Consider the following 12,911-nt stretch of genomic DNA (forward strand, 5'->3'; position numbering starts at 1 on the left):
CAGTGAAAACAAATATATATATATATTTGTTTTCACTGAAAAAATGATGTAGTTAGAAATTAGCATTTAAAAAAAACGTAGAAATTCACTAAAAAAACATAGGTATCAGGGACTATATATATATATATATATATATATATATATATATATATATATATATATATATATATATATATATATATATATATATATATATATATATATATATATATATATATATATATATCGCAGACTTCGTCTAAAAGCATCCACTCTCACTTTGGACAGACAAACACGGACCCAAGGTTCTTTGTGCAGTCAAAATATATTTGTTGCCCTATATATATAAAAGACCAGGAAGATTCTCCGTACTTCGGCACTGTTGTTTTGGCAAACAGAGAACCACAAACCACTGTAAATGTAGGCATTAACATGTATTACTCCTCAAATGACGCGTTTCGGGCACCACTTGCCCTTGATCACATATCAGAAAACGCAGTTTGCCATCTTTTTTTGTATGCTGTGTGCTGAGACCACGTGGTAGAACAAACATAATAAACATAGTAAAAGCACTAGCACATTATTCTGCATATGGTTGAGTCTGTTTTCTTTTCTAATATCATTATGGCTCTGATATTCAAATCATACAGAATCTTCACCATAAATGGTTTAAAGTGCACATAGCTACAACATAAAGATAACTGATGCTATATAAATGTGATAAGAAGGAGTAAGAACCAGTGTTTCTATAAATTCCTTATTTTAAAAAAATACAATTGTAAAGGCATCTTGATGATATATATTGTTAAATACAATAAACTCCTAGAATTGATAGTTAAAAACCCTGTTTGTCTACAAAGATAAAACCCTAAAAATGTATATTCTTTGTGGCAAAAATCCTGCATCCAAATGCGTATCCTAATAAAAAAAATGTATATGTATGGTTATCCATGTTTTGCTACACAACTAACGGATAGCTCACTCGGCTGCTCTGTTTATCGAAAGAAATAAAGATTGAACTGGATTGACTCCACAACTGTGAATATTAATTTGGGACTTGGTTGGTTTACATGATATATGAAACTCTGTACCAGAAGACTTTGGATGACTTTGGGGACAGTGCTTAAATGCAGTTAAGATAAAAGCAACAAATGGAAGGTGTGCTCGGGTGTCTTTGTCTTAATAAGGTATCTGGACTACTTTGGTAAGGCCGGCAATTTGATACCTAAGGTGTATGGGTATCTGACTTCTTGGATGCACCCGAAAACTAGAAGAATCACTTGTGACATAACAGCAGTTGTAACTTTAAGATACATAGTGAAGGGCAGATAATTTGAAGCATATCCATCACAGTGTGTTCATAACTAACGGATAGCTAACTGGTTATTGTATGAGCAAAATTTCAGGCAAAGCATGTGCAAACCATCGCATAACATGAAGTAAACCGTGAATACGTGCAGACAATATGCTGTATATATTTACAAATATCTGAACAAATATTTGCCTGTCCTTCTAAATGTGGACCCATGTTTATTTTTTCCAGTGCCACATCAATTAATGGAAAGGATATTGTTCTATCAACAGAACCACTTCCAGTAATTTGTTCTTACATTATGGTTTCACTCCCATCTGGTCACTGGGCTATAGAATAATTTGTACCTGTTTTTCATTTTTTTTTCTTTATTAAAGACATGCTGTTGTTAATGATTTCTGTATTTCTCTGCTCATGCTTGTAGAAGAGGTGAAAGTTTCCATTTTTTTTAAAAAAATGTGTATATCTACTTGAACCAAAGTTTTCCCCAATGAGGAGGACTTTGCTATCCTTGGACTGGTCACACTCATTACACAATCCAGTCCTGAGCCTTCCACTACTCAATGGAATAACCCCCAGTGCAGTGCAGTGAATTACTCTGACATTTGAGTCCTGTAGTCAGCTAGCAGACTAGGATGTTCAACCCTTGTAGGGCATTTCCCTAAACATTAACAGCTTTTCCCATAATATTAAACAACAAAAATATATTGCTCTATCTTAACATGAAATGGATGGACATTGCCCTCAGACAGTAAACACATCTATCTCCTGAAGAATCCCTCTAACTCAAGAAGTAATGGGTGGGCATGGAGGCAGATTAGTTTAGATAAAGATGAGACTTTTGCAGTTCCTCGAAGATATGTGGGTGGCCATTCTAATAGGATGTAGACTCCCTTGTAGAATCAATAAAACGTGAGCCGCCGTCAAAGGTCGTCTGGTCTTTCCAAGATACTGGTACTTAACAAGCCAATGGTTGACAAATAAGACTCAGCACCTTTTGGGTAGGAACAAATCCTCAAGGATGGGGACTAGAACCTGACACCAGATCCAATTCTGTACTGTATTGGAAGACCTGATACTCAAAATCATGCTGATAGAGCATTCTTTCAGGACCTACTGACAGACCACACTTTATCAGATGTGAGGGACTATTAAGGTCTTCACCACATAGATGGAGGATGAAAGTGTTTACTTAAAAACAACCTTAGCAAAAAAGTACAATTTAGGCAACATACCCCCTCTTAACAATACGTACAAAGATGGATCAGTGGGTTCTCACAAGACCCTGTGGGCAGCAGGGAAAGTCAATCTGAGAGGTTTGATGATGAGGGACTCAACTGTGAAGAAAGATAACTCACACAAGGACCAGTTCCTCCTGCAGATGACAGTTCCTGACCTCCATAATTGCTACAACCCACGTTAGATCACTGTTCTTCAGAAAGAGTTAGCAATGGCCCAGCAACACTTAACTGCATTCTTTACTTGGGTTTTGGAAAAGTCATAAATTAACCTGCAGGGGCATTGATATGGTTATGTATAAGAAGTGCTCACTTCTTGGCTGCGCTACTATGACAGCAAGATACCGAGTTGGATAAACCAATGATTGCGATGAGCAGGATGCATTGCTCACCCAACTGAAAGATATCATGGACTGCTATACTTCATTCTACACATGAAAATTCATAACACTGATAGAGACACATCACAAAAAAATAAGTTCCTGCAGAACTAGAGATCATCTTATCTCAACTTCAGCTCTTTCCAGGCTTAGGTCCTGAGGAGAACCCCAAAAATGTATTCATTTGGTTCGAAACGCGTTGACCATTAGATGGCATCGCAAGTTTCTCTCTAAAAAATGCACTGTCAGACCTACTTTTCTTCATCATTTCATCTTCAAGTTGCAATAAAAACAAACAAAAATGTGTATCTTTGTGTTCTGAACAGTACACTGCTTGGTCTTTCACCCTCAACAATTGATGGTTGCATAAATATTGGAAAATAACGTTGGGCTATATTGTTTATGTTTTTTTCAGTTAATGTTTATTTGTATTGTTGTATTTTCTTTGTCCTGGAGTTAGAGATAATGTAGTCCTGTGTATATGTTAAAAACCTTCCTTTTGTATAATTAGTTGTCAATTTTTTGTCATTTGTTGTTTATTAAGCGTCAACTCAAACTATGTCTTCATGATTTAGTATATTGGGTTTATAAAGTTTATGTGAAAAATTCAATTTTGTGGTGTTGATCAATAAGTGATCTTTCTAAAAAAATGGATGGATTTGATACATCATGTGGTACAAAAATAAAAATTAATGTATAATTTGATCGAGTCCAATTTGTGGTCTAACAAAAGAATTGTGAACGAATCATCAGTATTGGCATCACTTCTTGTTTCTGACATGCTTAATTCTAGTCATTCCTTTATGCATCGGACCCCAGGCAATGCTGGAGTGCATTGACGTTCCTCTGCGCTTGTCCATTGTTAATCTGGTTGACAGGACTTTTCTTGAAAGGCATTTCACAGAATAGGAAATAGTTGAGGCCATTTCAACATTTTCCACCTGCAAGTCACCAAGCAGAGACAGGTGTCCAGACGAATTATGTAAGATGTGCAATACTCTTCTTGTCCCTCTCTTCATGAAAGCTTACCGGAAAATGGCAGAGTCTGACTCAGTTGGAGCCGTATCTAACAAAGCCACTATTGACCTTGTTTTAAAGGAGAACAAAGACCTATTAGATAGTGAAAGTTATCACCCCATCTCATTGATCGATGTAGACTTAAAAATCATAGCAAAAATAATTCTGATGCAACTACAGAAGGTGATTCTCCAAATCATTCACCAGCCTCAGATGTGCTTTGCACCAGGCCGCTGGTCCCATAAGCTCCTGCAGAAGCTAAGTCACATACTGTGGCACACGAAAGATGACCCAGAGGGGAAATTAGCCCTATTGCTAGAAGCTCAAAAGGCATTTGATTGTAAGAGAGGTCATATGTATTTGGGGTGATATCTTCGTTGGTGTTGGGTTAAGATTTTATAGCCAAGATCCGTCTCCTATATGATTCTTCAATAGCAGATGTCAACTGTAATGACATCCTGTCCCATTGTAGTACTAGACAGGGTTGACCTCTAAGCTTGCTTCTATTTTTATTGATTTTGGAGCCTATACCCATGGCTATACACCTCTCAGCAGTGTTGGAAGGAATATGGATGGAGGACAGCTTGGTTAAGGTGTTACTTTATGCAGAAGATATCTTGCTCCTGTTATCCTGCCCAGAGTCCTCCATTTTTTTTGGGGGGGGGGGAGTTATATAGAGAACAAACTAGACTTGACGGTATCAGAGCACTTTACATGAGCACCAGGTGAGGTAAAGATGCACACATTCATTGTTTTTTGTTAGGCATTGGAAGATAAAGTGATTAGCTAAGAATCACAGGATGTTGAGTGTCCTTGCTGGGACTCAAATTATCATTCCCAGCTCCAAGGATGACTACTATAGCCGTTAGGCCACATTCTCTCTCCATACTGGCGGTCATGTCCTTCATTGACAATGTTGCCTCCCTGACTACTGGGAACAGGATGAGTAGGACTAAATGTGAAGCACTGATGTTGTCTAGGGTAATCACTAATGTTTGCCTATGGCAGAATACCATGAAGCGGACTTAGCTATTTGTCATCCACATCAATAGACAGCTCAAAAACATGGAGTGCCCCAAGCTAGTCTTTTTATAGTGGAAACAGTTAAATGTATCACTATGGGGAATGGTAATGTGAAAAAGATGATTGCTCCCATGTTTATTTACATCCGCAAGATGTTGCCCCTATGGATATGTGACTTCTTCTCTTGGAGACTGAGGCTGAAATACGATCCTACACCTGGAGTCTCTATAAATAGGAGTGACTTGATAAACTGCGGACACTGCTGTAGGGGTCCTGCAATTACCACTTGTGATATTGTATGGCCTAACCTTCCAAATTTCACAACTACCCTCTTCTCTAAGTGACAAGAGGAATGGTCTGCTGTAGTGTCACATTCTGAGTTGCCCAAATCTGTACACCCCATTGTATCTAACTGTTGTCACAAGCTCAATGGCCGACCATCCCATCCTCAATATGATTGGCATACTTGGGGCTAATCCACTGGTTCACAATGGGGGTTCCACATGGCTCCTGGTACAGCTAGTAAACCATTGTATTCAATTTTACGGTACACAAAGGCATAACAGTACATAGATCAGACTTTATTAACTAATTCCAGGGTCTGAGAGAGGAATTGATCATCCACATGAGAGACCCCAGGAGGTATCAGCAAATGACTCACAATCTCATGACCTGAAAATGACTCAGAGTACCAGGCCACTCACTGGTTGAGCTGATGATGTCTCCCCTGCTTCAATATCTGAGGATCTGGAAAAATTCAAGGGAGCTGTATAAAATGTCTTTGGAGTTCTAATCAAATCTGTGCAATCTGGTACTCTCTGGTACTCTCATTGGCATGACTAGATTACACTGGGAAACGGATATTCACCTGAAGACTGGTCAACACTGCTTTACCCTCATGACAGAGGGCCTGATTTGGATCTTGGCGGAGGGGTACCTCTGCCACAATGGTGATGGATCTCAAGTCTGCCAAAATATAAATCCAATTATATCCTAAAGGATTAATAGTTCAGCGGACTGGATATCTGTCACTGCTGTGACAGAATAACCCGCCTGCCAATCAGACCCATAGTCCTTAGAGAATCCAGACTGAAAGTAATTTACTTTGAGGCTTTAAATGACTGGTATTGGGCACCCTGGAAGCTAAAGTAGGGACACCTGCTGCCCCATGACCAGTGCTGGATCGTTAAGGAAAATAACTGGAATTTGTATCATGTTCTCTGGTGATGCTTGGCCCTACTATCATATTAGTAGGGGATTTGGCTGCAAATGTATTGCCATATTTCCTTAGTCACTTCTTTTTTGATGCTGTAGGCCCTGCTGTGTGAAGTTACTAATATATGCGACCTGGACTCTCACAAGCAGTGAAGGCATGCCTCCTCAATGGCAGTAGCCAAATTGTGTGTTCTTTGCCATTGGTGCCAGCCCATCTCCTCAAAAAATTAGTAAGTGGATCATAAGCATGGGCGGAAAATCCGTTTCGCTCGCGGATTTTGCGGATTTTCGGTAAATTCGCAATCCGCGAGATTCGCGAATCTCCCGCAAAATCCGCAAATCCGCGAGCAGCGGATTTTGCTCGCACTGCTCGCACTGTTCGCGTGAGTTCGCGGCTTCCCAGTACAACTTCGCGCCCCGCGAATAAGTACAAAATTGCAGAAATACGATCTTAGCAAAACTGAAACTACTTACCAGGTTCAAAAGTTCAGGCTCATCATTAGTAGCCATTTCCTGTAGTGCTTCCTGAGGGGCCCCTCCAGAGTTCAGTTGCCAGTTGCAACTATTATGTGACCCTGCTCTGAACCTCAGAATAGTTACACATATGCCACAAAGGTCCTGAATTACAGCTAAGGGAGACAAGCCGGAGCCAGGCTGGCAGTTCAAATCCATTAATCAGCCCCTAATTCATTATTGTCAGTTGGGGCAGGGCAGGTGTTGTAACTAATTTTGCAACAATGAAAGCACTTAGCAAGTGCAAAAGATCACTAATCAGGAAGCACTAAGGAAGCAGGTGCCAGCTAAAAAAATATTCTGTGACACATTAATCAGCCCCAAATTAATTCAGGTCACTTGAGGCAGGGAAGGTGTGCTTGCGTTGCCACAATAATGTACACTGACTGGACAACCAGAGGGTGCTGTGATGAAACAGAGGGTGGCATGGGTGGGCCAGAGGGTGGCATGAGTAGTCAGAGAGTGGCAGTGGTGACAGAGAGTGGCAGTGATGAAGAAGAGTGTCCCAAACAGGCTGGACACGTAGAAACAACAAGTTCGCGAAACTTGCGACCCGACAGGTAAGTTCGCAATTTGCGACATTGTACAAAACCCTCGCGAACTGGCAGAAACCCGCGCAAACACACAAAAAAAAAATCCGCAAATTCGCGAGAATTCGCGGATTTTGCGGATTGCGAGTTCGCAAATCCGCAAAATTCGCGAACGCGAGATTCGCAAAATTCGCCCATGCTTAGTGGATCATTGAGTTACATGGAGTAGCCCTTCATCAATGCACCACCTATAAGATTAAACAGAAACTAGAGGTATTCAAAAGGGTATGGATCCCTTTGCTCAGCTCAGAAATGAGAGACATCTGAATGTTGTTTTTCTTCCTGGTCTATAGTTTACCTTCAGACTTTAACATTTTTGGGGAGAACAATGATTGTGAGTTATCGACGTGGGAAGCTAGATCCAAAGTTTTAACATGGTGTGTTGCTGAAGAGCAGGGTCTGGTGTGAAAGTGAAAGACTTTTGGGATATTTTGAGGAGGTGAAGTCCGAAGTATGTGCCTAGGAATGTCTCAAAGTTGATGAGTTACAGCTTGGCTTTGATCCTGATGAAGCACCCTAAGTTCAGACCTGGAGACTTTTCTGGAAGTCAGAACTCCTTTCAAGGGGAAAACCAGCAAGTCTGACCTGTGATTAAATGTGGACTGCTTCAGCCTCACCTCAATCTCCTGCTGACTCCCTGAGGAAAATGTTGACAAAAAGTTGTTAAGTCCCAGCTTTTGTGGTGTGAGCAGGAGGAGTACACTCTAACTCCAGCCAATGCTGCAGGACCTAAAGGACACAGCTTGGGTGCGTTCTCACTCCAGCAGACGCCAACAGTAGGGTCAAGGGCAGGTCTAGTTGGAAGTGGTCAGCTGGGAAGTTGCAGAGTCAGAGGCCTTTAGAAGCCTTTTGTGTCCCTGTAGCTTACACAGGAGGTTAGCCAACTGACTTGTGGCTTCACTTCTGAGATCCTGGGTTTGAGGCAAGCAGGTCCAGTCTTCCCTAAGATTATTTGGACACCAGCACAGTCTTTCTCCTGATCCACACAGGTCCAGAAAAGTTTTGAGGAGAGGTGACTTATCAGAACTAAAACGGTTTAGGCCCGTCAAAAGGTTTATTTCGCTAGGGTAAAACGCAGTTTAAACCATTATCCTCACGCTGCATGGACAAGCTTTTAGACCATTTTCGCAATGCTTCTTTAGTGGGTGACATAATGAATGTTGCAGTTCACTGGTATTATTTAATTTAAAGGCCTGGTATCACACCAGGGTCTTAAATGTCTAAAGGCCAACAGAAATGGGTTCTGCAACACAAGGCAAAGACCTGGAGTGACCCTGCAGAAAGGGCACATTTCCAACACTGAGGATTGTGAGATTATACATACACACCATTGTATCACTGAATTCCTGTATTAATGTAGTTCTATAAAATGGTAATATGGTACCATTAAGATGCTTTGGGTTTTGGATCACTAACTACCATATGTCTCCTTCACCCTTGTTGGTTTCAACTTTACTTCCCCTCCCTTTGCCAGCACATCACTCTCTTTCCCACCCCCTCCCACATTGAATCCCTCTTTCCTTGTTAATTTGACTGAGAAGGTGGGTTAACATTGAATTTCTGCTCTATTGTGTATGTTTAAATAGGTAATAGCTTTATACATTTCAATAAACAAATACTTAAAAAAAATGTGTGTTGAAAATTTCCCTCATATGCATAATAACTCCATCCTTCTGACAATTACTTACATTTCTATTTTTTTCTCTGTCAGTTATTGCAGGTGCCCAGGACAATACTTTTTATGCTAAAGGTGAATGTGATGCTGGCTGGGTTCAGTATACAAAAGCGTGTTACAGGAAATTTGATTCAAAAGTGTCTTGGCCTGCAGCAGAGGTAAGTTAATTATGCAAGTCCTAAGAATTACAAAATATGTTCAGGACATCTACTTAAACATAACGAGTTGACCCTATATCCAAAGCATTTAAGGATAGGGAAAACTATAGGGAACCTCCCAATGCCTCAAAAACATTCAAACAAATATGAATTTTCTAGCCCTATACCCCACTAAATTCCATCCCCATATGTTGCATAAAACACAAAGCACCATATCCAGTTTTTTTGTTTCATTTGTGATTGTTGGAGGATAGATTACTAGTAGGGGTAGGTATGTACCTACCGAAAGCAACAAAGCCACCCACTCCATGTAAGGTCCAAACATTAGCCCCTGGCTCAACCCTCAGTATTTGGCTGTGATAGGCTGGCTTAAATCAGGAGACAGGTACATAAATCATTTCAAAACATCAATACATCAAATAAGTAAGACACAACACACAATTAAAATCCCACATCAATTTATAAAAATATGAAATATTTCTATCGTTAAAATGACATCAAAATACAAAAATCCAATGCAGGGAACTAGAGATTTGGATTTTTTAAAATTAACCACCTTATATTGCACAAAACATACAGTGCCGACCTGGGACATCTGGTCATGCTTGACCACGACAAAGACAAAGTTTGAGGCTGACCCTGATGGAGCCCTGGTCAGATACACTAAGCAGGCCAGATTCAGTGCAGGTTCATCAGTTTGACTCTCACGGTGAAATCCTGGATGACTGGAGCTCCGCAGTTTTCAGCAGAACAAATCTGAAATCCTGGGCGGGTCATATTTGAAGGTAGTCAGATTGACTCTCGAGGCCGGGTTGGTCACCTCATGGAAATATTTCATAAAAATTCTCCCAGTTTTTCAAACTTCTGCAACTTCTTGCTGAAGTTCCTCTTGAGGGGGTAAAGTGTCCAAAACGCAAATCCAAGGGTCCAGACGCTCCTAGATGGTCCTTGAAAGTTTGGACTACCGCTCCACAATGCACCTGGCCAAATGCTTAAAAGTCCACTGGACACACTCTAGGCTGGGGACGTCTTGGAGGAAATGGTGCAGGCAAGCTCTTTTAACCTACTGCTTTCAGGGAGTCCCCTCCTTAATCCATTTTGAAGTAAGGCAAAGTCCTGACGTCTGTAGTTACAAATGTGTGCACAGGAACAGTCATTCAGGGAGCAATCCTGTGTGGTGCAGGCCAAGGTCCCAACAGGGCAATCCTTCTTGTTGTTGTTTCAGGCAGTACATTTGAATTAAGAACTGAGTTGCTCTGCAGCTCTCACCTATTTATCCAATGATCTGTGGTGACAAGTATGCACATCCATGTCCAATGGGCTGCCAGGTTTCTCCCAAGTGTGGCATCTTCTTGTCCCACATGGCACTGCACTTTTAAAGCTTAAGATGGAGGAGCCCACTGGTTTGGCAAATTTTTATTAGTACTCCCCGTCCTACTGCAAATTCCTTTCCTGGCCTTGCCATCTGGCTGGGGGTACAGGGTGTAGGGGTAGGTAAGCCTGGCATTCCTTTGTGTTCTGCTCTTTCTTCGAAGCACAGCTTGATTTACCCAGCTCTTTTGTATCACCCATCCTCTCTCCATCGAATAGCCACTTATCACCTCATTAAAGCAGCTAGGCTAAGCTTGTTAAGCCTGTTTCAATCAGGAGAGGCCACTTAAAGGCTGGATTTGGCTTACAGAAAAGAAATATCTATAACTTCTTTTCTTTACTACTTATGATATATTCAACAAATAGTTGGATTTATCATTACCAATCTTTCATGGCTTTGAATGACATTTTTAGCCCCTTTCTAGCAATAAATACATTAAAAAAAATTGTAATGTTTGCCTATGGAGCTAATAATCTACAATGGTGAAAAATGGATGTGGCAGTTTTTTCCCCTCAGCGGGGCTTATAAAACATATTTTATGATATCACTGCGTAAAGGTACAGGGCACCCCACTCCTGGGGCACCTAGGGGAGATCTTAGGGGTTACTAATATCTAAGAATAAGATAGACTACCCCTTTGGAAGTACCTGTACCACCAAATTCGAATTTGCATGTAAATTATTTTTAAAGACAGTCTGCAAAACAAGGCTGCCTTTGAAAATGACAACGGGCATTTAGATTTAGATTCCGTATGATTTTCCCGATTCATGCCCTTATATAGGTACATTTCACATTGCCCTTATAAAGGCATAGAATTCCAGTCCTTATTTAGACATAGTCCATGCTACCCAAATACAGGCATGGCTACTTACATCCGTTCATCTACTTCACAACGATTTCTTGGAAAACCAAACTCTTAAGCTTTAGGGCCTGGATATTGATTTCTCCAAGAACTGATTTATTATGCATAAACATCTATTCCTTCGTGGTTCATTCATGATGTTCATATGCCCGACTTTTACGTCAATACTGGCATTCCTAAACACCTTCAAGGTATAAATATACCTTCACTTGCTATGGCAAAGCACAGTGTTTTTCGGTGCAGTACGACTACCTACCTGCGCGACGCAGCTAGACACAACAAGTACCAAAGAGAGCCAACTCCCCAGCTGACGCACTGACCAGAAGCTATCATCCTCCTGCCGAGAATCCGACTCCAGTGTTTTTGACTCCCCTTGCGGGGTGTTGGGAAATCGAGTCCCGGGAAAGAGATACCAACCTCTCTCATTCTAAGGAATGGAGCCAATTAGAACCTAGAGAAACCTTTGACAATTCTTGGCAAAACTAAACCTATGCTAAACCAGCACCTACTTCTTCCCTTGTACTAGACCTAGGTTAGGTAAACTGGGGTAGGCGTATTTTAGAAGCAGCAGTTGAGTATATTAGCCTGTGTTATTTATGTATGTATTTTTATATATGTCATAGCAACAGACAATGCTATTATTGTATATTACTGTTTATGCTGTACGCATTATACTTCGCACCTTGTTTAACGATTGTAGCAGGTCATATCTCTTCCATGAGATATAAGACTGTTCAATAAACCTTTTTATTGAAACTCCTTTCTCTCTATTTCTATGCAACTCAGTAGAAATCAAGTGTGCACGATTGACTAAGTGAAATAGTTATCTATTGTTTCCACGACTCTGAAGATATTGTTCCGACTCTAAGGTAAACAAAGTTGTCATGTTTATGCGGTTGTCAGAGACTAATCCCTTCTTGTTCATTCGAGAACGTTTCTAGTGACCTCTGAGTTAGCGGGCACACACAGTTATGTTTTATGTACTCGATAGAGACATACTGACCTCAGTCCTATGTCAAATCTATAGTGTATATTATTCCAATGCGCAGAACCTGTTAGGGATATATGCCTAGATGCATCAACCTTTTTAGGAAGTGCAAACGGTGGGAATCGCAAAAAACGGCCGTTTGCACTTCCTAAATTGGTTTTTGGGATGCATCAAGAATTTTTGGAAAATCGCTATTTTTAGCGAATTCCAAAAATGCGATTGCTTTTAAGGAATCGCAAATTTGCAATTCCTTAAATGCAATGCATCATTGTCAAAACATTTGCAATTTTACAAATTACAAGTGCAAATTATCACGAAGTTGAACCTCGTGGTAATTTGCAAAATTGTTTAAAAAATGCACAAAAATGCATTTTTTAAACTGTTAAGTTACAGACACACATGTCTTTAGGACATGTGTGTCTGTAACTTACATGTAAAAGTGCATTTTATAGGTGCAGGGGGGGGGTCCTTGGACCCCCCTCTCCACCCTTGAAATGCTTTGTTGAATTCCGATTTCAAATTGCGAATTCGCAATTCCCATTCATTCCTATGGGCATTTCAGCCCATAGGAATGAATGGGAATTGCGAA

The 12,911-nt window shown here is 40.5% G+C and overlaps 1 protein-coding gene across 1 annotated transcript in view; it reads left to right on the top strand.

Moving 5' to 3' along the window:
- The first annotated feature begins 3,944 nt into the window (after window positions 1-3,944).
- The window catches only part of LOC147734859 (aggrecan core protein-like), a 164,354-nt gene continuing 155,387 nt past the window's right edge, over window positions 3,945-12,911 (top strand). The window contains exons 1-2 of the mRNA XM_086952512.1: window positions 3,945-4,266; window positions 8,979-9,100. Coding sequence (XP_086808638.1) covers window positions 3,945-4,266; window positions 8,979-9,100 — 444 coding nt within the window. The remainder of the gene's footprint in view (window positions 4,267-8,978; window positions 9,101-12,911) is intronic.

This window comes from Lissotriton vulgaris, chromosome 1_2 (genome assembly GCF_964263255.1).
Source record: "Lissotriton vulgaris chromosome 1_2, aLisVul1.2, whole genome shotgun sequence".
Classification (NCBI taxonomy): domain Eukaryota; kingdom Metazoa; phylum Chordata; class Amphibia; order Caudata; family Salamandridae; genus Lissotriton; species Lissotriton vulgaris.